The sequence below is a fragment of the Lepeophtheirus salmonis genome, chromosome 1 (assembly GCF_016086655.4).
Source record: "Lepeophtheirus salmonis chromosome 1, UVic_Lsal_1.4, whole genome shotgun sequence".
Taxonomy (NCBI): Eukaryota; Metazoa; Arthropoda; class Copepoda; order Siphonostomatoida; family Caligidae; genus Lepeophtheirus; species Lepeophtheirus salmonis.
This window is the reverse complement of record NC_052131.2, coordinates 3,784,080-3,811,926: the sequence shown is the minus strand read 5'-3', so window position 1 is coordinate 3,811,926 and position 27,847 is coordinate 3,784,080. Positions and strand designations below refer to the sequence as shown.

At 27.8% G+C, this 27,847-nt stretch overlaps 2 protein-coding genes across 4 annotated transcripts in view; one reads left to right on the top strand and one right to left on the bottom strand.

Annotated features, from left to right (window-relative positions):
* Ca-alpha1T (Ca[2+]-channel protein alpha[[1]] subunit T) overlaps positions 1 to 27,847 on the top strand; it is a 490,322-nt gene that overhangs the window by 165,148 nt on the left and 297,327 nt on the right. The window lies entirely within an intron of this gene.
* LOC121114131 (zinc metalloproteinase nas-12) overlaps positions 4,089 to 27,847 on the bottom strand; it is a 68,367-nt gene continuing 44,608 nt past the window's right edge. For 2 of the 3 annotated variants that reach the window (XM_040707997.2, XM_040708006.2), the window contains exons 4-8: positions 23,486 to 23,576; positions 23,052 to 23,181; positions 19,734 to 19,930; positions 17,271 to 17,370; positions 4,089 to 4,482 (exon numbers count right to left, since the gene is read on the bottom strand). In XM_040707997.2, coding sequence (XP_040563931.1) covers positions 4,278 to 4,482; positions 17,271 to 17,370; positions 19,734 to 19,930; positions 23,052 to 23,181; positions 23,486 to 23,576 — 723 coding nt within the window. In that variant the 3' untranslated portion in view covers positions 4,089 to 4,277. Of the gene's footprint in view, positions 4,483 to 17,270; positions 17,371 to 19,733; positions 19,931 to 23,051; positions 23,182 to 23,485; positions 23,577 to 24,759; positions 25,165 to 27,847 lie in introns of those variants that run through there. The other variant, XM_040708014.2, reaches the window with a different exon arrangement.

Below are 27,847 nucleotides of genomic sequence, written 5' to 3'. Positions count from 1 at the left end.
TTTTTATTACATTAATTTTCGTAAAAGGATGTATAAAATATTAGTACATTACATACAGGAAGCGGGGATCAAATTGTCGCCTACTTTAAACCATGATAACTTGAAGACGACATTGTCAAATAAATAACCGGTTACCAAATAGGAAAGCTATTCTCGTCAGCTGACGATACGTAGTTCAGTTAGCATCATGCCGTCATCATATGAGGAGATACAGAGATATAAGTGGAACGAGGAGCTTTCGAGGTCCGCCGTAGTCATGGTATTGGTTAATAATGGAGGGGAAATCTCCAATTCAACGATTGCTTCAACCTTACGAGTGAATTTACGGACTGTTCAGCGTATCCGTAAGAAGCTAGAGGACACCTGGGATGTTGATGCCGCCATAAAGAGGGCACCCAAGGAGAAGGGCGCCGACATGAAGGTCAGGGACACTGACTTTGTCGACAAGGTGAAGAAGATAGTTAAGGATGACCCTACCAGGTCCATGGAGGCCATGGTGAGGGATCTGGGCTGCAATGGGTGTGGCAACAGGACTCAGCACCCTGCCATGTGTCCAAAATCTCCATGCAGTGGTTAAACGAGAACTGTTATGACGTCGTAACCAAGTATTTGTGGCCTCCTAACTCTCCCGACCTTAATCCTTTGGACTATTTTGTCTAGGGCTATGTCGAGAGACATACCAACAGACATCCCCATAGCACCAAGACCAGCCTGATGGACTCCATCGAGGAGGTATTTGGCAACATGGACAATGATATGGTCAGAAGAGCCTGCGGCCGGTTCAGAGGCCGTATTGAGGCTGTTATTGATGCCAACGGTGATTATATCAAATGAATGGCTACTCTATACCTATATGCTCGTCATAGTTTTGATTTTCAATAAAAAAGTTAAAAAATGTATATTTTGGGTTGTTTTTTGTAGAAAAATATTTTGGCGACAATTTGATCCCCGCTCCCTGTATTATGTATACACAGCATGGTACAAAGGTTAGTATCTACATAATATTATCTGTACCAATAGATATTTACTTTTTTCTCAAGAATAGAAAATATATTGCCAAATTAGTTTTCAGTTTTCGCTTTGATTAAAATTTATGAATCATTTTTGGCAGAACAATTTTCGATGATTTCCATGTACTAAATGTACTAACCACTAGTGTTGAGACTCGGTCCGAAACGCATTTTTTTATCAGTTTGACCCTGTGTTATTTTTGTATTCCGATATTTCAGTCAAAACCGCAATTTTACCCAGTACGCCAAAGTCTTATCATTTTCAAAACGTGGACTGATTTTTTCGGTCCCAATCAATTACACACGAGAACAATTATTGGGTCAAAATTTTCACCCAAAAAAAGAAGCCCAAAACATGATATTGCAACAATGAAGAGATCCGTTTACGATGAGTAGGGAATTTCAATATCTCAAATATAATTAATAATTTATTTGTACGAAAAGTAATATATATTATATATACTGACGGCCAAAATAATAACGGTTGTAAGGACAGCTCCTACGCCTAGACTGGACCAAATAAATTAGGACTGACACAATACAAAGTACATGTTAATATGCGCATTATCATTTTAATTCTAAAAAACTTTGTATTTTTATAATCTTGAAACTAAATTATTTGTAAACCTATTTATTTACTTTTTAGGATCTACCTCCGCATGTTTTTCTCTTGCTTTCAAGTTTTTTCCCTTCCTAGCTATGAGTTGGGAGTCCAAATATTTTGGACTGTCTTTATGATATCAGTTCAAAAATGAGTTTTATCCCTACAACACTGTAGTACTCTTATTATAAATTGACAATGATATAGAACGTTTTTGAGAAAGTTCTTTTTAAAAAAACTAAATTTCAGACTTTCAGCTATCAAATGAGATACTTTTAAACTTTCTGAATATATTTGACACTTTTAATAAGAAGCACATATTTTTAACTTTAAAGAAAGATAACTCGAGTTATAAGCATATTAGATACATTTTGAAAATGATTTTAGAATATTTTAACATAAGGCATTGAAATATATATTTATGTAATTTATTCTTATGTTCAATACCAAGCGCTTAAAAAAGCTTTAAACCTTAAAAGGTAACAATCAGAAAACATTTATGACCTTTTTTTGAAGGCCATGAAAATGATTAAAAAAAAGAAGGAGAGAGAGAATTAGTTAAATAGATCAGATATACGTACACATTTCCCTATAATTTATATGTCATGAATGGACAACATTGTCCCTTTTGAATTATTGATTGTATCACTGTTTTGATCCATGCAATTCAAACTGAATTATAGTGCTTGGAATAGTAATCAAGGTTCTTTGATCCCCAGAATTATAAAACAAATTTTTAATTCATAGATAAAAGTATTTCATTTTTGAACCAAAAACGTTGTTGAGATTTTTAATTTCAATATTTGGAACTTTTATGTCGGCAGTCTTCGTAACATATTTCCAAATTTATAATATAAGGACAACCCAACAATGAGCATACAGATGAACAATCAACACTGCAGTCATGGATTGTAGTTTCGTATAAGAGCTCAAAAATTGATAGTATGGCCCAAGGTTAATAAAAATTTAAGGTTAAATCATCATGTAATTGGGCTTGCTAAAAATTTCAATCTGATATATTGTTCCGACTGCTGGACAACAATTTGACAAAACACACAACCACTCATAGTCTATGACGTCACTATTGTAAGAATTTTCAATTTAATGTATCGCACCGACTGCTGGAAAGAAAAACAGATTTTTACAAAACACACAACCACTCATACACTGTGACATCAATATTAAAAAGTGTGGTGGAAGTCAAACATCAGTCGTACAGCGTTATGGTATGAACTTCTATTTGTATTAACCTTGGTATTGACATGATTCCACGTAGTACATATATCACTGATTTTATATTTACAATCTATTCTAATATATCGTTGATGTATTTTTTCTCTTTTATAAATACTTTTGTATTCTTAAAATCTCTATTTTTAATCATTGTAGTCATATAATTAATATTATTTGGTTGAACTTTATAAGGGGGAGATGGTCTTTCGCTTATGTTTTGTAAATGCACTCTAAATCTTATTATCATTTCTCATTGAGATGTATAAGAGTAGCACATTGTCTAGCCACATATTTTAAGGTTCAAACTGAAAAAAGATTGGGAAGAACTGTTTTAGAGAACTAATAAAAAAATGTGTGCATAAGAATATTTAGAGATACATATCACCTTATTAAGAAAAAAGAAAATAACATGTATCAACATGAAGAAATAACTGAGGATAGTTTCTTTGAAATATAATTTTTCCGTGTTGAGATTTTTAGAAAGAATATATGATTTTTTTCTTCTTCTTTAATAAAAGCTTTCAATCTCTTATTTAGCCTTTGAAATATTATTTTTATTCCACTCTAAAATATTATGAATATTTCTTAAAGATTTTTAAGTTTAAAGGCATATAAAAACGACTCCTTTTAACCAATCAATAAATCCAGTAGGATTTTAACCACAATATATTCTAACATAATCATTTGAATAAATAAATGCTTTTGGTTTTATTTTTCAACATTAAAGTGGGTGTTAATGCGTCGTATATTTTTTCGTATTAACTATTTCATATGAAAAACTAAAAGAATTGTGGTTTTTTCCCAAGAATTCATAGTATTTTTTTCCCGAATAATTTCAATTTAGAAGAACAAAAAAAAAATATTTTTATAATTTTTAATGAAAAAATTGTGTACATTTTTTATTTCCATGTAATACAAGTTCCAATTTAGAAAACTGTTACATTATATAGCATTGAATCAAAATTGCATGGTGTTTTTTTTTTGAAGAGGGAACAGTGTATCATAGTGGATTTAATAAAATACCTTTTTATAAAAAAATCTCTATGAAATTTTTTAGTACTCTTAGTAACTAATTTTCCTCTGATACATTTGTTCAAATGAATTAATAACCCTCCAGAAATATGTAACGAAGATTACAAATTGCATTTCTTTATTTTCTCTCATCTTTATTGACCCAGATATTGAGAAAAAATATCTAGTTTAATATGGTTTGATTAATTTATTAATTATATCGACACTATATATACAAGGTAGAAATGAGTATGTTTTATTGGATATTTCGTTCATTATGTCAATATTCATTAATATTATAGTTCGGAAATATGTAGTTAAAGGTAAAGTTAGAGGTCAATTACATTTATTGGTAGTAATACTATTTATTTATTGCTAATACACAAATTACAATATAAAAAAATCCTAAGAGAATAGACACCTCATGAAGCAGGATGATTCAATCGATGTCCCATGAATCCACAAATAAGTCGGATTTTTTCATTCTTCCATCTATCCTCTCTAGAGAAACAGCTGAATTGATAGTTGAGCTTCATACAGTCGATTGGACTCAACATGGTCCTTTGTCCTATTTTGATTCCGGGTTTCAGAGGGCGAATTGTCTTTTTCCGCCTTATTTTATCCTTGCTGTAATTGTGAAAAAAATAAATATTGTAAAGTGGATCATATTGAAAATACTTATTATGCCTTTAATAAGGAATTTAGTCAACAACGATAATAGTAATAATAAAGTATTTAGAAAAGAAAACTCTTAAATACATTCTTGTAGATATCAATAAATAATTTTGTATTTACTTTACAGTTTTTTTTATTGAACGACCCTCCTTATTATTTATTTAATGGAAAATGAGGAAGGAAAATTAACGATTATGCCATTACAGTTTTGGCTTTTTGTTGTATCTTTGTAGTGTGTCCCCTTCACTTCCAATTATTTATGTGTTCCTGAACCAGGAAATATTAGGGATTATCTCTAATTTCCATGGGTTTATTGGGTTGTATGCTTATAAGAAGTTCTTGCTAAATATTTATTTTCCCTAAAAATTCCGTATTAGTTATTTCTAAATTACTATGTATCAACCTAATTCGTTGTTACCTTTTGACTATCATGTAACCTTCCCTCCAAAAAGAAACCAAAAAAGGTCCAAAATCATCTGGTATATAGCCAAATTAATCAGTCATACCAACTGCTATTTATCTTTTAATTACTCCCAGACCATCATCGTAATATTATATATCCTAATTTTTAAAAGGAATTACATATATGTATTTCATAGTAATAAAATCCTACATAGTATTTTTTTCGATACTGTTCTATAATATTGCTTAGTAATATTTTATTAAAAGTGTAAATACAAGTGTATTTCTATTTGATAGTAAAAATTTATTTACAAAAATAATAAGATGGCCAATATATATACATATACGACCAGGGATTAACCAGAAGTTGTATTCCTGTCCTGATAGAAACAGACCATAAGAATTGTATAATTTATTATTAGATTCGAGTAGTTTGTAATGAAAAAAAGAGAGCGAAGAGAAGGCGAAAGTGAGACATATACCACGCCTGCATTAAGACCCTTGCTAATATGGGTTGTTTCTTAGATGATTTTTTTTTTTTGGGGTAGGGGAATGAATTACTGCATCAAAAGAAGTACTATCTACATTTAAAATAGCATTAGTCCAGGGGAAATATTGCTTTTATATTAAAATTCATATTGGTACATTTAATTTAATATGCATTTTTAAATCTATTTACAAACAAAATAGATTGTTTGTTGCTTACCTTAGGCAGATAAGTCAGCACCCTCACATCCTATTAAATAATCAATAAAGAAGAAGAAAGAGAACACAGAACAACTGTTTCTTCATTACAAAGATCCCTTCTTTTCTCCTTACTTTGTTTATTTATCAAAACGAATAAATTATGAAATAGCCATGACGTACCAAGTCAGAGGAGAGAATCAACAGCTGAAAACAAAATACAAAGGGTATTTTTGTTTTAGTGAGATAATTCCGTCCAAACAAACACAAACATTATTGATTTAGGAAAATGATTTGTAGATGTTTCCAAACCGGCATAAAATGATCAGTATTTGTATTTTTGAAGCAGTTTAATCTGTGACATTTCGGATCTCGCGCATTTTTATAAACAGAGATACATGGAGTCTAGTGATGTGCCGGTTGACTTTTTGATTCCACTAAAAATTAGCTTGTTTCTCACATACTATTTTATTATTTTAATGAGGATTGACAATATATGTGTAAGACTAGCTTAAATTTTTCTTTCTTCTTAAAATTATTCAAAGAAATACTTTAGTTTTACACTATTTATTAAAGGAATCCCGAATAAAAAAAAATTCTTGGAAATGAGATACCCTATTAGGTATGTAAAAAAACTAACTCAAATTTTTAAAGATTGTTCTTTGTTTTGTTTTTTCAAGAAAAAATAACTCTAAGTACCTTTTGTGAAAATAATTAACCCAAATATTTTAACTTCTTTGTTTTTTGTGTTCTTTAATTATATTTATAATTTGTAAGAAAATTTAGTTTAATTCATAACAACAAATTCATATTTTAACCATTGTCTTAATTAAGGTTGATTTTTGTCAACTTTTTAGACGTTTCCAGTCAACTGCGGGTGATATACAGTAAGTTTCAGTTTTAATGTCCACGGGATAAATTTTGTTTAAATCGTAGTAGATGAGTGAATGTGACCATGACATTTTGTTGTTATACTGATCAGTTGTCTATACGATTGATTAAAGAAATGAAAGTTTACGTTAGTGTATAAATTATTTTATAAATAAAACATTCAATAGAACTTGTGATATCATATAGCGACGTAGTATGATAAACAATTTTATGTGCAATAATTTAAGGGTGCTAAGTCATTTGCCTCAGATCATTTTGCCTTAAATCCATTTTGTATCAAGTATATTTAGCTTAAATATAAAAATAAATGCGATTTACTGTTGTTTTGTTATTTTTGGTTAAAAATGATGTTTTTCATGGAATTTTGTAATAAAATGTGTATTACTATAGAACGCATTAAATGGTTGTTTTCTGTTTTGAGAAAAGATGGAATTATATATCAAAATTTCAATGCATAGACCAACAAAATCTCACTATGTCAGGAATTTGATCCAGAATTAAAATAATTAATAAAATTTGCATATGAATAAAAATAGAAATAAATAAAGACAGCAACAATGCCCAACGAAGAAATGCTTATCACTTCTATGCTATTAATTATTATAAGACAGATAGATTAATCATACTAAAAAAGACTCATGGATTGGCGAGCAACCCTAATATGACAGAAGCACAAAATCCCATTATTACTCCAAACGAAAAAAAAACAAGCATTCAATGCATTTTATAGTAATACATATTGCATATTTTGATTTTTACTTAAAAAACAATAACAAAGTATGAACTTAATTTATTTGTATATTAAAGCAGCATACCCTTGATGAAGAATAGTTGAGGCAAAATTACTAGACACTGATTAAAGAAACTATTTAATATTTTAGATGAAACTTCTATAGTTGAAATAACGTAGAGCTAAAAGACCGATAAAGATTGTTCCTAGGTCTGACAAAATGTACCAGTACTGAACCAAGAGAACTTTAGTCTTCATTCTGTTTTTTTTTAGACTGATCCAACACTAATAACTGCTGGAAATCCTCTTTGTTTCCTTGTACTTTTTTGTTGCCCCAACAAATAAAGAAAACAAAAAAGACAGAACATTCCATCACAAGAAAATCTTTTCACTTAATTAAAAAAAAGAGTTTATGTTTCTCTGTAGGCTTTTAGTTTGTTTTGTTTCTTGTTTAGTCATATAATAATAATTAGTCCAATAGAAACAAATGTGTTCATTTCCGAAACAAGGTTATGTTGTATGCTCTCGAGTCTACTACATATGTTCATAAAACTTTATACATATATAATATAGAGCAAGTCTTTCTTTGAAGTTATTATTCTTACATCAGAAGTAAAACATGTGTATAAATAAATATTTACTTCTTTCGATGTATAATAATGTTATCTTAACTTATTTTATTTGTTTAAAGCAAAGTTTCAATACATACGACGAGTACATACATAAATTTAATTGAAATATGAAGCAAAATCCGTGATTAAATGTATATGTTAACAAATAATACAATCTTATAGTACTTTATTGAGGGTGTGAAATCACCCCAGAGACTGAAATATGGTTTTAATATTTTTTTTGCTGTCATGTTTTTGCTCTAATTCCTAAGTTATTATATTCTTCATATGTTCCATTTTTAGGGAATTACTTCTGAGTTATTAACAAACTGTGGAATATCTAAAGGAAAATAGAAAAGAATATGAATATGCTTTATTCATGTGCAAATGTGCAAAACGTAGAAAAAAAACCAGTCTCTAAATTAAAAAAAGAAAAGCGATCGGTGTAACTATTCTTTTTTGAAATAATGTTAATTCTATCATTTATCCTCATGGCGATAACATTTCAATCCCTCTAAAATATGAATTACTACCTAATTTTTGGAAACTTTCTATAGAGGCATAATTATATATATATATAAATAAACTAGGTCGTACCCTTAATATTTATTTTATTTCAATTTTTTTTTAATACTTTAAATAACTTTATAAAACTTGTCCAAAGACAACATTTAAAGTTCATTCATCCCTATGGTCTTTAGAATTAAAAATATGTTCCTCTTTCAACAATAATAGGTCGAATTAGGTTGGAGCAACGTGCAAAGTAAAACTATTGTCTGTATCGCTTTTGTGGATTTGTGGATATGATTTTATGGTTCTACTTGACTTTTTTTGCCCATTACTTCTCCAAAAATCGATGTAAAGGCTCAACGACAAACGATACTGGTAATTGGGAAGTGTTCATACTTTGCTTGTGGTTCGATTAAAATTGACCGTATGAATATACATTCTAAGAATAACTCGCTATTCCTCTTCCTGATAATAGACAATAATTCCTTTTTTTGAGGCATTTTCGAATTGACAACCAATGCTTTAAAAAACAACTTTGAGATACGGGGAATTGATCATGTTGAATGAAAAAAATGAAGTTATTAGCAAAAAAAAAAGAAGCTCTGCGGAGATCAGGAATCTAGTTTGATGAGAATGAAACATAGTCCTTCATACATAATTTACAATTTTAAACAAAATTTATTTTTTGTTTAAAGTTCCCAGCACTAATATTTTTAATGCTTAAGTTTGATTTGTTTATATCAGTGAAACATTTTATCCCCAGAAAATTATATAACAAGGGTCATCATTCGGCTTTACAGTACTTATTGCACCTGCCTCTATACAGGGGTGCTACAAAATGCTTATCCATTCTTATTCTGTATAGAATAAACCTTTGTAAATAATAATTTATTAATTCAGAAACGATCTTTCCTACTAGACACAGAGTTTCATATATTTTACTTTCGATTATGAATTCACCAATATACATAAAATATAATAGTCCAAATGTATTCAACTTCTTAGTAGTTGCTGATAGTATCATATGTAACAACTCCTAAGGACAAAAGCTTATTATTCACTAATTTTCATTTTAATTATGAAGTAGTACTCGCATTGGGATTTGAAGGGAAGTAACGGATGATTTTCATATTAAGAGGAAACTGCATAGTTTTTCATACAAAACTCAATTAATAATTTAAGCAATCCGTTTAAATATTAAAAAAAAAAAAATCATATTATTGCTAACTTTGTGTAAATAATTTAAAAGGGTTTAATAACATTATCCGTCTATATGTATATAATGTATAAAATGGAGAAACATGGAAATTTAATAAAGAATTTAGTATATTAAATAAATTTTATGTATATACAATATACATTCATATAAAAAAGATTGAAACACATTTCTTGAAATTATTTAAACGATATCCAAATGACACTATTGATATCATCTCATTTCTCTTCAATATATTTCATGTCAAAGGTATGTATACGTCTACTTATATCGTACATGAAATGCTTTGACATGGATTATAGTATGTACAAGGTATATCCATATACATTTTATATGTATTCCTTATTTTTTGTACTAAAATACCAAATGTATTCAATTAATATCGATAAACTTCGTGCGTAGGTACGAATACAAAGCCTTCAATAAGAACTATCTAACATTTTAACACCAGGAATGAAATAATGACACTTTTTATCTACATTTATTGACAATATATATTGATTTTGGAAATGGTATTTCAGGGATATTTTTTTATAAGAATATTTTTTCAATATCCTACTAGTCTCATAAAAAAGTATTTTAGCTGAACTTTTATTTTTAAAAAGCTGTCCTGTTTAGATCCTAAGGCGTATGCAAAAGTTTGTAACACAATGAAAAAGGCTATTAGTTTGAAGATATGAAATATTTTATGAAACATCCACAAAAAGGATACCAAAAACCTTTGATTTGTGTCAAAATGATGTCTGGTTCTGAGAATTATTTAAAAGGGATTTGAAGTTTACTTAATGACCAATCTTGTCTAAAAAATTTATACTTTAAATTAAAAATACAGGTTAGAGCAATGAGTCGGACTATTGCACTATGTTAAATATACATCCAACACAGTGTTACCTCGCTAACACAACAATACCCTTTGGATGTTGTTGTCATCCATCAATTTCTTCGTTTACGTTTCGTCTTGGCTTTTTCATAATATACATATTATTATGATAAATAAACGATATAATAACTTATTTTATACTTATGATCAAAAGGAAAGGAATACAATTCCTTGATAACCCTTTGTTGTAAATACGTATATTGGGCATTCTATTATTGCTATAAATATATTTTAGGTATTATATACAAATAAAATGTATAGCTACGTTTTTAATTAAATATTACTAAGCAATTTTATAGTACAGTATCGAAAAAAATACTAGATGTAGGATTTTAAAGTAATGATATATATATATATATAAGAATATATAATTCATTTTAAAAATTGATGAGTAATAAAATGACAACCATACTCTGGTGGTACTTAAGAGATAAATAACAGTTGGTATGATTGACTCATTTGCCTAATTAACAAATGATTTCGGCCTTTTTTTCGGTTTCCTTTTGGAGGAAAGGTTATGAGATCCAATAAAGGCATCAACATGCCAAATAGATTACCATTTTATTTCAAATATGGAAAGATTAGGTTTCTTAAAATTATAATAAGTCAATAAATGGTTTTTGTTTGCTTACTTCTTGTATCGGTAGTTTCATTTCCCAAATGTTATATTGGAATTTCAATTATTATAAAATTTATAATTTTTTAAGAATTTATGACAGCTTATTCTATTTTATTTTGGATAGCCTATTTTTTTAAATGGTATGCTTAATATCAAATTCTGCAAAATTAAAATAAAAGTTATTTTTATTGTTTTATTTCAAAAAAAACTAAAAAAGGTTTTGTGAACGTCAAAAAAAGAAGATACATCTACTTAATAAAAAAAATTTCTCATAACCATAATAAAAAATAAAAATGACATGGACTTTTTTGTAGAAGGTATTTCTTGTCATTTTTTAAAATGTATAATTTAATTTACAAAAAAAAAAAAAAAACTACTCATCTTTCTTGATAACTTTAATTGAAAAAAGTCCAAAGCGTAAAAGACACCAATATGTTTGATAAATAAATATATATTCTTAACTGAATGTAAGATATTTTTTTTATTTTGAGTAAAAATATAATCGACAAATTGAAGTGGATTTTAATGGGCAATGATTAACATTTTCTGTTAGTATTTAGTTGAAGAATTTTTTTTTAATTTTTGTGAGAAAAAGAATATGTACATAAAAATAAGCTAAAAGACTATTTTGAACAAGGGGGAACTGCAAAATACCTTTAAAATTGATTTAAATAATCAAAATTACTTAATAACTACACTGTTCAACAAAATATCTTTTTTTTTACTTACGATGACATGTAATATTCCTGATTAATTTTACTTGGAAAAACCTGTGAAAGACCTTTAAAATCCCAAATTTTTGCTTTTGTGGCCAATACGGTTTTTTGAAAAAATATTTATTACATAATTTAGTCTTATTATTCTCCTTGAAATATATTCAATATAATCTGTAGGTACCCGCTTCCAGAAGATATTTGAAATATTTATGTATCTTTTTTTTTTAATCGAATAAAATACCTTGTAAGTACAAAATAATGCTGAAAAATTTACACTTTCTTTGAAAATCTAATAGATTTTTTCAATAATAAAAATCATAATTTGTCGAAAAATGAAGACAGACAACTTTATAATAAATAAAGAAAAGCTTAAAAAAATAATGTTATAAAAGTTATTTAAGATTAATTGGCATAAAAAATATTTTTGTATATTAATTAAACTTTCAAGGTTTATTGAAGCTATATGGAATTTTTATCTCTGTTGACAAAAAAAAAAAGAAATAGGGGCTTATAAAGGATATTCATGTTTTTCCCGTTATAAGCAATCAGAAACACTATCTAAATCCAAGTGCAAAAACTTACTGACTGGTTTAATTAACGAATGTAGGCTCATCAATTAATTGTGCGAAAAAAAATATAAAAATTTTGCATATGAAAAGTGTTACAATTTTGTTTTACCTGAAACACGTCTTATTGTATAATTAAGTAATTGATTTTTCATTTGGGGAAAAAGCTAGTCTTACTATTGATTTAATTCAAGTCATAACTATGCATAAAGTTGCTTTGTTTCAAAATATGAAACTGTTACCTTTCTGCAAACTTTTGAATAATAATTTATTTGTCTTCAAATCAATTATTATCTTATATCTACAAAACATAACACAATTATATACAAAAAATAAATTATTACTACCTTAACGGATTATTAAGTCACTTAACTTAACATATACATAGTTCTATGTAGATAATATGGATATTGTCATTAGTATCATATAAATACCATTCATTATATATTGACACCTCCCTCTGAAAATATATGGTGAACTTTGTAATCAATGAAATCAATTATTCACAAAACAAAATATGGTAGATCACCTTCGTTGTCTTTAAAAAACAACAATACAGAATCCGTTGCTATGCAAGTAACACATGATTAATGATTTGTGTCAGTCCTTACTGATTCGGTACAGTCTATTTTAGTCTTAGGATCGGTCATATTAGTCATTGGGACCGATCCTGCAGACAGTCGGTCTTCAGGACTATCAGTACAACTAAAAATAAAGTTAATTGACGTCATCAAGGAACGCACTTTATAAGTGTTAGGACTGAACTGCACCGGACCAAGACGGAAGTGGACGTCTCACAGTCTTCAGTCCTAAATAAGGACTATCACAACACGACACAGTATTTAGGTTATTAAATATGTTGGAGAGAGTGGGATGAGTAGTTGTATTTATTCATCTTAGAAATGTCTTTAAAGATCTCCGTTTCATTAATGATTACAATTAAAGTATGTACTTTTCGAGGATATTTGATTAACATTGTTTTTCTTTTAGTGCACGTTTAATTATTCAGATAATTTGGCAGAGATTAAGTATCAGTAAACATTATAACATTGTAATTATTTCATTTGACCTAGGAATCGTCTTTGAATTCCGTATACATGAAGTATATTTTCTTATCAAGTATTGATAGAGTATTAAACCTATGCACATTGAGTAAAGATAATAATTTATTAATTTTCTGTTGATAATAATAGAAAAAATATTTTAAAAATCGACAAAATATGTAATGATAAAGTTACAACTGCATTAGGGAACTTCCAAAATAACTATTTATTAAGTATTGTGACGATTAATAGTTATAAAATTAGAAAAAAATGAAACGTGATTGTTTCGCTCTTGAAGCATAAATATTTAACAGACAATAAAAAATTTTATTTGTTTAATCTATAACTTTTTTCAATATTCAACAAAACTCAAACCATTTGACGATTATAAGTAAAAATAGTAGTCAATATTCTTCGGTTTTTAACTTTTTTTTTTAAATTCCCCCAAATATTAATAAATTAAGTTTTAAATTAAAATGTTTAAAAAAAAAATTATAATTATTCTTATTTATTATGTTATGTCAATCACTTTTTGATAACTTAAATGATTTACTCTTTAGAAATGTGTGGCTTGAATTTAATTTGTTTCACTCTTCCCAAGAAACAGAAAATGACAAAACATTCTCTTGAAACTAATTTATATAAAGGCAAGGAAACATATTACTGAGCCTTTATGGATACATTGTACTTTTTGTTATAAATAAACATAGGGCTTTAAAAAAACCAAATGTCATAAAAATAGAAAAATTTTATGATCACAATATTAGAAATGATAAATATTAATTTTATAAAATGATAATTCTTTAAGCTTTTAATAAGTACAGAAAGAAGAAATAGTTATCTTAGTTTAAAAAATAAGACTAATTTATCCTAAATATATTTATTCAGGATCTAAAAAGTAATTTATATTTAATACCATTTGAGAAAAAAGTGTCCTACCATTAGTTAAAAAAATGTTAAATTGAAAAACATGTATAAATTTTGATATTTTTCAAATGGTAAAAAAAGTATAAAAAGTTTGAGGACCGTTGTTTTATATGGTTTAATTTACTATTTGCAGTTGAACAAATACTTTACATTCCCTCATAATATAAATAACTCTGGATAGAAGGTCTACGATATTTTACCATAATCTTTTGTTAGGTACTGTAACACAAATATACTTATTTAAAACAATATGATTGATTTATTTGTTTTGAGAATGAGAGTTGAAAAGTATAAAGCACGTAAACTCTACATTAAATTCCGTTTCGTTAGGCTCTCGGAAAAAATATATGTACACACACCAAAAAAACCTTAACATGCAAACACTGATTTCCTATATCACATTATGTTTAAATACATATATACTACAATATCGACATAATTAATTGCTCTATGGAGTTTTTAAACCCCCTGTACTTTTTTGGTGTCTCCAAAACAACTTATTTGCTTATATATTTTTCTTCTTTTTTTTTTTGCTCATCCTTTGTGAAAAGTTTCTAATATATCTTCATAATTATATAAACTATTTTTTCCTATTTTTTTATTTTCAAATGTTTTAAGAGTTATTATCAATTATTCATTCTTTTGAATATTTCTACTCCTGGTTTTGTGAAACAACAATATAATTATATATTATAATTGCCCCGGAATATTGATTTTTTTAAAGAACGTAAGAGGAAAAAATGATTCATATTGATTCTTCAAATTGCACATCTTTCTACAAAATTTTAAAATTAAACACTCACACTTCAATAATATCTATTTGGGGCACTCCAAGTCTAATCTATCACTCGTCAGACAGCACCATCTCCGATTTATTTTTTTTGAAATTTTTGCATATAGCTTAATATTGAATAGAAACCCAAAATCTAAGATTTTTGTCTTCTTTGACCTCCATATCAGGAGTTAAAAACTCCTAAAGTTCATGCCTCGAAGTCAGCATCTTGTGTTTTTAAAGATATCGATCTACTTTAAATGTGATTGGAAAGATACTTACATATTTATTATTGTATAACTCTATTTTTACCGAAAAAAATACATTTTTGACCTTGAGGTCATAAGGTCAAATGTTTGACCTTAAAAATTTCAAATGTAATATACTTTAATTTTTCTCAAATTTTCATGACATGGCCGTCAGTATATATTAAATAATTACAAAAAAGTTTTGGGGTTTCATTCAAATTTGGTTCAACACTAAAAGCGAAATACTTAGAACAGGATGTAAAAAATTTGAGTACAATATTAGAAATGAAAAATAATTTAAAATTGTTGTGAGACAAATTTACAAACATTTAAATATATTTTACACGTTACATATATTTAGTACATTACCATGGTCTTAACTCTTTCTTCTGAAAGTATTATTTATATGATTAAACTGCTATAAATTTTAGTAATTAGTTAAAAAAAAATTATTAAATTTCTTTTTATCAGAAATACTCAAAAATATTAAATTAAAGAGCAATGCGAATATAACTTGTTGATATTTAAAATGTATTACAATTTTAAGAAAAAAAAACACTTTTTTTTCAAAAATAAATGAGAGAAAAATTTGAAAAGTTATCAATTTTTTATCAATACACATATATTGATCTAGATGATCCTGAAAAGATTTCTTTTAAATTCTCTTCACATTATTTTTCATAAGGGGTGCTTAAAAGTATTCAGATTTTGGTTTGAAATAAAAGTAACGGAGATTTAAGGACTGTCTTGCATTTATTCGAAGAAAATACTGCAAATAATGTGGGGACGCAACGTAAACCTCTATATTTTTATTGTAAAGTTATCCATTAGGGATGTAAAAAAATATAAATCGGATTTTGACATGTTTTATTTTGAACTACATGTGATTTTTTTGAATAAAGGAATAGCTATCTAACCACTAATAATTATATTTTGTAACTTAAATCCTAAATTGACGAACATTTGTATATCTAATTTTATTGGAATATCCTTGCATCTTAATAGCCAAAAATTCCGAGAAGAGTTTACCTTAAACATATATATGTACAGAGACAGCATAAAAAGATCCTGGAATTAAAAGAGAAAAACTAAAAACTTCCTTTTTTTATTTTTAGGTATTGTTACTGAATAAGAAATTACTATGTTAATTTTCATGGATAAAAAATTAAACTTACGCCTAAAATATTATTTTATTCTCGTGAATTAATAATATTGTAAAAAGTGTCTAGTTTTTGATAATGTATTTTTTTCATAAATTTTATCAATATAAAGCCGTTCAATTTGATGTTTAAGTAGTTATTACATTAAATACTGGATAAAAAATTAAATGTGGTCACTCGATTTTAACAAGTAAATCTCCAGTGTATCATCTTATTCCATTTATTCTGTAAAAGACATCGAAAGTAGACCATTACTCATTATTTTTCTTTTCTCTTTCTATCTCAACTTCTTGGATAAAAAATCAAAAGTGATTCAAGAAAAATATATTAATAGTTCATTATTTGTATTCAAATGCAATCCTAATTATTGTAATTCCCATTTAATTAATCGAAAAATATCACAAATATAATCTAAAGAACAGTATCTTGTAAAAAAAAGTTTATTTGACAGGACAAGTTATCACAAATAGTCCTCCTTTTATACACATATATGTATACTGTATGTATACTCGTATGATGAAATAAAACCCTTTTACTCTCGGATAAATGTCTCAAAAGAATTGAAAATCCATTTATAAACGTAATAGTCCGATGGTTATAACAATTTTTTTAAGTTCTTTTTTGGTTGTAGAATGAATGAAAAATGATATTGAAGATATAAAAAGACCATTAAATTTTAAGGAAAGTAGGAAATTTATAATAGATTGATAGAAAATCATTAATCTACTTCTTTCAAAAATAACCATCCCAAAAATCATTACTTACCTGAAAGATAAGCTGCCATAGTGCATAATGCTATTGTAGTCATAAGTAAACTCAGTGACCGTTTTATCGAACGTCTTTTTACTAAAGTTTTGTAATTTTCCTATAAAAAAAGCATAAGATAAAAATATGTTAAATTGATAATTTATAAGAAGTTTTCATTTATTTGAAAAATAAATCGTTAAAGCGGAGTAAAGGTAGGTTACCCCATATATCATATGTGTACAGTGTACACATATTAATGTTTGTATTTTTGGAACAAAAAAATTGACAATTTATTTTAAGAACTTTGAATATTATAATTTACAAAACTTCAATAATAGTACTCCAATTCAAATTCAAAAGGTTGTTATTTAAATATTTGTTGTTTGGAAGAGAGATAATGCAATGATAAATTAAATTTTGGATGCATCACAATTTGTGATGGGACGATTAAAAAGAATCAGAATTAGGATTCGGATAATCGGTTTTTTTTTTTTGGAATTGGGATCAATATCGGGAAAATAACGTTTTATTTGCAATTCCAATTCTTATTTATTAAGATTTTTATTTTTTGTAAATAAAAGAAGATTTTTGAATTTTTTTCCAAAAAATTTAATTTTTGAGAATAAAAATGGAGTTTTGAATTTTTTTTCCAAAAAATTTAACTTTTTTAAATAGATGTGGATTTTTGAAAAAAAATTATAGTATCAATTAATATATTTGGAATTATTTATCAAAAAATTTAATATAAACTTTTTTTTCAAAGAAATTTATATAGGAAATTTAATATAAAACTTAGGATTTATATTTTTTTTTCTAAAAAATTTAATCTTTGAAATATTTTTAAATTTTTTTGAACAGCTATAAATTTTGGAATTTTTTTCTCATAACCAAATATTTTTTGTGAATTGCTCTGGATTTGAAAATTTGTTTTCCAAAAAAATCATTTTTATGTCAACAGCCGTGTATCTTTCAAATTTTTGTCCAAAAAAAACTATTGCTTTTTGAAAAAAAAAAAAAAAAAAAAAATATTATTCGTGAATAATTGGATTTTGGAAAAAAATTAAATAATTAATTGTATAAATGAAATTATCACCTAAAAAAAAAAAAAAAAAAAAGTTAATAAATAAAATAAATCTGTATATATAATTCTGATGGCAAAACCGTATTTTTAACTATAATTTAAAATATTAAAGAAGGGAAATTTTTACAAGAATCACATCGTGTTTTTTTCTTTTTTTGTCACCGTCCAATCACTAATGAAATTTACAAACATGGTATTTTATCTCTTCCAAACAAAAAACATGTTATATCACAGAAATTATTTATTTAGAATGAGATAATTGTTAGGTTTGAAGAACCTAAAATGCAAAAGTTTTTTAGAAATAAATTCTGTGTACATGCATAATAGTTTCTGTAAAGGTTTTAATTTATGTTTATTTTGAAGATTGCACTGATTGATTACTTGTGTTTAATGATGAAAATCCAGTGTAGAATGAGAATGATAAAAAAACAAACAACAGAAAATCAGCATGACAATTTGAAAAATATTTAGGTCCCCCCAAAAAAAAAAAGCTAAAAAATACACTGGATTTTCATCAAAACTAGTATGCATACTTTTAAAGAAGAAAAAATGCAAAAAAAATGAAAAGTGTGAGAATTAAATTGGCAATTATTTCACTTTTTGTGAAAAGGTACAGATTTATTTCCCTTGATCAAAAAATATGATTGACAAAGTTTGATTTATTGACTTGCTAATTTAAAGGTAGCTCAATCAGCCTTAAGTTTTGAAATTTTACAAGTTTTTTTGAAAAAAAATAAACATGATTTGATTGTAATTTCATCTATATATAAGACCTTACAGGTCTGAGTTAAATTAACAAATTTAGTCCAATAAAATTGCTTCCAAAATTTTCTTTAAATTCCATCTTCTAAAAGAACGATGATAGTATTTAAATAAAATGTAGCCTGTTGCCTATTTGTATGTTTGTTAGGGTTTCACAGCCAAAGAGATTGGCTGAAATATAAAAAAATTGTAAGTACGTTTATTCATTAGTTAGATAAACAAAAAAGTGAAAATTTTGATGACTTTACCCTTGCTGACCTTTATTATGGCCTCTTTTTTGGAGGCAAAACATGTATATCCAAATGTCATAAAATAAAATAATTTTTTGGTCAAATAATAAAAAATTACAATGGAAATTTAGCAAGCGCTAATTTTATGAAAATAACCAGCGAAATCATTTGAGCCCGAGGCCAAAGATGATTCAATATCTTTTTAATAAGTAATATATCACAATGTAGCACATTACCTTAGATTAAATGATTTTATAAAAAATCTGAAGTTTTTATTTTAAATTATGAAAATATTTTTTCTTAAGAAAGTCATCAAAACTATTAATTTTTTGTTTATCCTAGTAAAAATAACTGCATTTGCCAATTTCAGTATAATTTTATGGAATTATCTATGTTATTATATCTTACCTTTTTGAACATTGGAAGACACAATCTCTATAAATTTATCACGATCTGGACGTGAATGTTCATGATAAAATCCCAAAGCATGTAAGACTTCATGAAGGATGCGTCCAGAATTACATAGACAATAACATGACTTCTTGGTTGGACGCCTTAGGGACAAGTCCTGTCGACCACCTTGCTTTCCAACAAAGGACCAACACCTAATAATAAGATAAATGATACTTCAAGACATGACCAGTTGGAAATAATTTTTTTATCTATAAATTATTCGTAATTATTTGGAAATAACCTTACTAAATTGTATGTTACTGACGTCCCTATTACCCCTTCCTTATTTCGCTGGATTTTTTCCACCCACCCTTTTATTTCTGTATAGTTTCCAAAATTATACATACCAGTTTAGAATTCTAAAGTAAATACCTATTATATTATGATTGCTTTGTAAGAAAAAGTTGATAAGCACAACGCTAAAAACAATTGTAAATTATGCGAAAAAAGGATATTTAAATATAGCAGAAACCCAGAATTCAATACTAAATCATTTCTAAAAATGAGTATTAAATTAACTTTCCCATAAAATAATAATTGAAAACTGTATATTCCTTTTTGAACCATCAACTTTTGATCCTAACACTGTTTTTGTATACAAACAATATGCTTCTTACCGGGTTTTTCTTCAAAAACACGATAAAAAACTACAAAAATACGTTAAGAGAACAGCCTTAAAGTGGTTTAAAATCCATTTGAATTTGTATAAACTAACGACATATGACCAAAGCACAAACTGTATGTACAAAAATCAAGGCGAGTAGGATCAGATTCCGAAATTTTGTTGGAGTTTTGGTCATTTTTTATCGCCATCTTGCCTCAAAATCCTAATATGTAGAGTGCTGAGACAATCAAATTCAGGGTGTCCACCGTACAAAGACAACTGTTATTATTTACTCATCTCTATTATACAAATTTTGAGAGATTATGAGTCATTTTGTACAATTTTTCTAGAAACAATCCTGTAGAACGCATAATAAGCTGTGGATTGCAAAGAAAAACATTGCCCTAGTGGCCAGCATGAGCACACTGTACGAGAATAGGATTGAGATAGCAGCAGTCCTCTGCGCAGGATTGTCTCAGAAGGCCATTGGCAAAAAGACTGGGGCCTGGTGGAAGAAGATTTACAATGTCCTTATGCATGGATTCGTAAATAATAATGGTTGTCCCGGTATTATGTTTTGTTTACATAGTCGACAAGACATCATTGCTAAAGAAATTATAAAAATTGCTCAGATTGATCCTTACCGGAAATATAAGAATTTTTAATACCACTTCTACAAAGTTATCTTTTCTTATGTTAATTATAAATCAAAGTTTCTTCATTGTTTGTATCCACACTTAGACAAGTAAGTTTTACTTAAGTATGTTTAAAGCTAACAATGTGCACTTCACATCCTTTTCACATTTAAAAAGCATTAAAAAACTTTGTGTACATTTTATTTTTATACTATAGAGCATGACTTTCTTCATAGTACATACTTACTTTTGAAGAGTAGTTATTTTCAGGAAATTATTGTTTTAAATCTAGCATAAATGTGAAACCTCTTTAACACCAAAATTTGATTTTCTCATTCAATCGTTATTTTTGTTAAAACCCAACTGATGTAAAATGGCTGTTGATAATATTTAGTAAAATTTGAAGGTAACTTAGTGATAACATTCTGATTACCTAGAACTTGACTGATTGTTACTTCATTGGAGTGTTTATCCCCCTTGAGACTGAAATATCCTTAAATTTAGCATAGTTTCTGTCCTAATTCTCTTTGAAAACATGTTCTTCGTTGTTAATAATTCATTTAAAAATTTAATATTCTCCTCGTATATTATTATTTTAGATTATAAATTCACATGTATAAAATATAATGTTAAGAAGAAAAATCTATTTGTTCACTGATACTTTAGTATTACATTCAGCAAATACAAGAGGTAGATAAAGTTTCATATGGGTAAATTATCCATTTTAAGGCTCGTGTGTCTAAGTACAAAATCTCTTAAGATTTGAAGGGAAGTAACCGAGGGATCCTTCTGATTGAATTAGACACCTAATTACAGTTATGGCTTTAAAATCAGTTACAATTATATATAATAATACATTAACATATGTAAAACTATTTTATCCCTACATTAAAGTTTTTTTCTAATAAAATTTGTCAAATCGTTTACACCCCAAAATAAAATATAGATACATAGATTTTTATTTCAAATTTAGTTATTTAAAGATTTGAAATTATGTTTAAAGTAGCTTTAATAAATTTTTATTGATTAAAATATTTTATTCAACAAATAGCGAAGATGGTGTAATTAACAATTTATAAAATAAATATATTTACAATGTGATATAATTTAGTAATATTGAATTAGCAGACAATTAACTATAATGTGTGATTTTTGATCAACATTAGAGATTGAATATGATTGAATTATTACAGTTCAAATAAAAAAATCTATTAATATTATTGTTCTACATGTAAGCATTCAATGTTATAGAAAATATTGACATAGTTTTGAATATAATTGAAGAAAATAATTATAATAATTAAAACAAAGAACTAACTATTTTTCCCTCTTATATTTATGTATCATTTTAAGATATGTCTAGGTAACATTATGTATATGTTAAAGCATATAATTATCAACTCAGATCAATTATAAGGTTTTATTATTAATATGTTTTGATTGAAAGGAATTATAAAGGATAGATAATAGTTTAAGATAAATTATAAGGTCTATATGTTATGTACAAGTTTTAATTTGTATACGAGTATTTGTATTCAGATTGTACAAGTTTCAATCTAAAAACAATAATTTTAACTTTAAATGAAAAATGTACAGTATTTGAGATGAAGATATTGCAATCATGGAATATTTCTTCGATGGCTTATACTGTATTTTTTCAATTGCTTTAATGAAAATTACTAACTGACAAGTTTTTTGGGGGACATACCAAAGTTCAAATGCCCCTGTTATATTACTCATAAATATATAACACATAGTTTTAATAACACAAAATGTAATATTAGTTTACACTTATATTATTTAACTGAAGTGACTTATGCCGTAATTGAATATGGTAGTTTTGAGATCTAACAAATTATAACTTGTTCAATCCAAATAGACATGTTACAAATTGTGCAATTTCGTTAACTTGAACACAACTTATACGTAAATAACGCAATAAAATAAAACAAAATAACCACACAACCTCATCTTTATAAAATACTTATATTGTTGGAAATTGAAATAATGGTTAATATTGAAGAAAATCCTTACCCTGGCTTAATTTTAGACGGGTGAATATATAGATAATCTTTTTTCCGACCATCCCATAGTTCAAATTTTAAGCAGCTTAAAAATTCAATGGACTTGAGTGAATTTTGTATAAGGTTGTACTCTTTTGTCGCTGGAATAGAAAGTAAAATTCTTAAAAAATATCTTGTCATTACACTTAAAGATGTGAAAATTTTCTAAATCTCCGTGAGCATACATTTAAAAAAGTACATTTGAAGCTGATAATCTGTAAGATATTTGTGTTCTTCTCAATCATTTATCCCTACTTTGATAATTCAAACGTATTACCAAGTAAGGAGATCCATAGTTTTATATTGAGATGATTTTGTCGTTTATCAAACATATCGATATTTACATTTACGAGGATCTTAACAATTTTCACATCCCTAATAATAATACATAGAGAGCTCACTTACTATATTCAAGACTAATAACGTATGGAACAGTGTTATTTTTCCATTGAGTTAATGGGAAGACATCCCAACGAAGGCCTAGACGAAATAGATTCTAGAAGGAAAAAATATTGAATATTGAAATAACTCTAGAAATAGAAACATTTTATTATATTATATATTTTTTCAAGACTTGATTAGAAGTGAGTATATTATATACTTAAAAGTATTTATACATTAAATGTAAAAATTAGCTCATTAATCAATCAGCTATAGAAACGAGAGTGAGAGAAAAAAAAATAAGAATAATTATGAACGATTTTTCATAAATTATTCAACAAAAATTTGTATATGCTTGACGGATAAATTAATTATTTTCTTCTTTTAGTGTTTGACAATGATGAATCTATATTTCAACTAGAATATGTATATATATATCATAAATAATATGCTTATTATTATAGAGAGGAAATAAATATCCTTATTAGTGGAGGTGTACTACTTAAGTTTGGACAAGTCATTTCTTATTAAAGAAGACTCGAAATTATATCAACCTAGTACACTCCTTTAGGTATAGGGTGATTTAAGAATATCTGTCATTCATTTATACACAAATATATATCAATTCTCTTGCTCTAAGTATTAAAGTTCCTTTTAAACACCCGGTAGTATCAAACTAAGATAAGATTTTTAAAAATTGATTAATTTTTTTAGTTGTGCAGAAAAAAAAGTGGGATAGACCTCGATAGTGCTGTTTTGTTACTTATTTGTTCGGTCTAGTCCAGTCTTACAACTGGTCCATACTTAAGATCGGTCTTTGGAATTTTTAGTAAAAATGTCGAGGAGTTATTAAGCAAAATAAGATATATCTATAAAGAGCATTGTACATATTTACCAAAAAAATATCCATATTTATATTATTATACAAAGATATAATATTTTTACTTAGCTATTTAGCTTGTTCCATTATGTAACAAAAAAGGAGTCAATGAAGTTACATGAGATCAATTTTACTTTCTTTTATGACCAACAAGTGGGGCTGGTAAGGAGGTTACTTGACTTAACTGGACCTTGGAAAGGACAGACACAAAATTAAGTTCCCCATTTCATCCTATGGTTTGGGTTGAATTGGTGTATCTACCTTGTTTATTTCATTCGAATTATCAGAACTTTATTTATTTTTTATATTGAAAATAGTAGCCATGCCATGTAATGCAAACATTTGAAAAGTTCACCCAATATCTCTGCACAAGCCTCGAAACACAAAAACACACTTGTTTGACCATAGCATATCTTACTTCTTTTTGAGATGTGCAATACAGGTGTGCGCGTCTAAAATTGTACATTCCTTTAAATTTTACGGCTTGAGGGGTGGACGAGGGGTTCTCTTGCAGACCTTAAGGCCAAGATCTTTCTTAACTAGCCGGTACATGGTCCTTCTGCTGACGTTGAACTCCCTGGAGAGGCCGCTGACGGTGACTTTACCTCTCTTGTCCTCGTCAGACTTTTTCATGGCAGCAACCATTTCGTCCAACCTTCGAGGCCTTGACTTGGATCTTGAGGTCGACTCAGGAGTCCCTTTGGCTACCACGCTGTAACGGTGGTGCAGCTGCAGCTTAGAACCTTGGCAATTTCAGTGGGAGTTTTTTCCCACACGGAAAGTTCCCAAAATTGCGACTCGAAGTATTTTCATATTATTGGCTGTTGTTTCATGGTTGCTATTTAGATTTTGCTGGAGTTTTGTTTATAACTAGTCAAGATCCTTGCATCGAAGTATAAACCGGTTTCAACTCAATAAAATTACGAATATGTGCATGGGGTAAAATTTCAAGGAGTGTTTAGTTTTAGACGCGCACACCTGTATAGATATAAAGTTTTCTTGCTTTAAATAAATAATTATGGTAGGAGGGGACTTTAATAAACCAAAAATACATATTTTTAAAGATGTTCAAAATTGAGCATATAAGATTTTCACTTGGTCGTAATCAAAATTAACAATTCATTCTAGGAAATATATCATAGTTTAGCTGAATTGTTCAAATCTTTAATCCCTATTTTTATGGACTCGGGAATTGACAAAGAATCATATAGATATAGATTCTACTCACACACTATGCATGACGACTTGACTTCCACAATAGCAAATACAGCCCTACTAAAATGAGGAAATGTCTCCCAAAAATAATTTACCTCAATGTAATACATATATCAATCACGCAAAAATATATAAAAAAGAAAAGAAGTTTAATATAGAAGAAGTCGTCTTTTCAGTGAACAACTAATTAATTTTACACTTAATTGATTAATCATTATTCTACTGAAAGTCATATCTTTACTTTTATTATTAACTAATGTATTTTATGTGTATGTATGTATATAAAATAGGCTATATTGTAATTAATGAATAAAAAAATAAAGTTGGGAATTTCTTAGTAGTTTTTATGTGAATATGACAGCATATTAATTTATAAGTTAGTGATCCTTACAAATTACTAAATATAAAGATATCTTAAATAAATTACCAAATTACTCGACCTTCACAAATAAGAACGGACCAAAAGACAATATATTAACGAACCTTTTATATTATGATAATTAAAAAAGTGAAAATTGTTGGAATTCCAGTGAGTGTAAAAACAATGCCTATGACGGTGCCACAAAAATACTACGAGAAACAACATTGTAAATTATATTTTAAATCTTCAAGATAGAAATTTTTGCTGGTTGCCAATAAACGGGGCCTGATATATCGGACCAAAATCCGAAAACCAGTATATTATACAAAATATTAAGTATCCTTATTGTATCAGTGTCGTAGAAAATTCAAAGAAATTTCGATTTTCCTTCTATATTTTATATGATGCAGTCAGAGAAAATGAGGGATTGGAAAGTACAAGTAGAGGACTCCAAAATTAGCATACTTTTCGAAGCCGTCTCTCCTCAGTTCTAAAAGTCTGACAATTTTTTACTTGGCGCCATTAAAAAAACAGACAAAGAGCTACAATTCGATGTTTTTTGTTTTTGTGCAATCAAAAATGTCCATGCAACAAGCAAAATGGCAAAGGGTGTGCGATTTCCTCCGCGCACAAGTCAATCTCTGACAAGAACATGTTCACAGTGGACGCTACTCTGAACAGCAAAAAATAAAAAGCTTCGTGGCTGAATCAAGAACTCAGGTCGAGGGAACCTTCAGAAACAAACATCTAGTTCAGGTCAAGATCCTCCGCGTCTTGGCGTCCGACAGCAGTAAGATGCCTTTCTATTTCTTCAAAGCTAACGAGAAAGTCTAGACGGACGTCTACTACAGGGTCCTCAGGTACTAATTCTTGCTATGGTTGAGGAGCACGTTCCCCAGAGAAATATATGTGTTTACCCAATACGGTGACCCGGCACACACGTACAGGAAGGTGCACATTTCCGCAGAAAACATATGGCTACCTTCTGGAACATCTGGCAGGGCAAGACAAACAAGACTACTCACCTGAATGTCGATGCCCTGAATGCTGTGATCACAGAGGAGTGGATAAACTTTTACTTGGACTTCATCAAAACCAGTTGTGCTTCTGTTCGTCCCCGTATTGAAGCCATAATTAAGAATGGAGGGGGAAATATTGAATAAAATTGTGGAAAATTGTTGAATCGTCAACTTTTGCTTGAAAAGTTTGCACTAAAAATTCCACAAATTAAAAAAATGTAATTGTGAAAACGGATGTATTGCTGTTTTTTAGGCCCCACCCTGTATATTGTAGTTCAATTTTTGTACACTAGAAATGCATAATATACATAGGTAGTATTAGTCCTTGAATGAATGATATTTTGTGACTTATGTACTTCTTAAAAAGAGTGTTAAATAAAGTTTATTCCAAGCCCAATAATTTTATGTAAAAAATCCAAGGATGATCAAATTTGTCTTCCATTAAAAAAGCTATTAATATAAACTATGATCTTGGTAACATTACTAAACCAGCATTAAATTTATGAAGCCGAATTTTATAGCTTAAAATTTTCATATACAAATATATTTGGCTTTCACTAGTTAGCCTTTTGGATCGAGTAAAGCATTAAAGAACAAGTGCTAAAACAAGATGAAGAATCAACATGTTTTTAAGTTATTACAACTACAAAATGATGAGTAACATTCCAAAGCATAATAAGTTATTACAAATCCAAAATGAAGAATAAGATTCCAGAGCCTAATAAGTTATTACAAATCCAAAATGAAGAGTCAGATTTCAGGCCTAACACGTGATTGTAACTCCAAAATGATGTGTAAGATTCAAGGCCTAATAAATAATATCAACTCCAAAATAATGAGTGAGATTCCAGAAACTAATAAAAGTCTTGTCACTGAAAAGCTACTAATAAACGTTTACTTATAATTTCTTT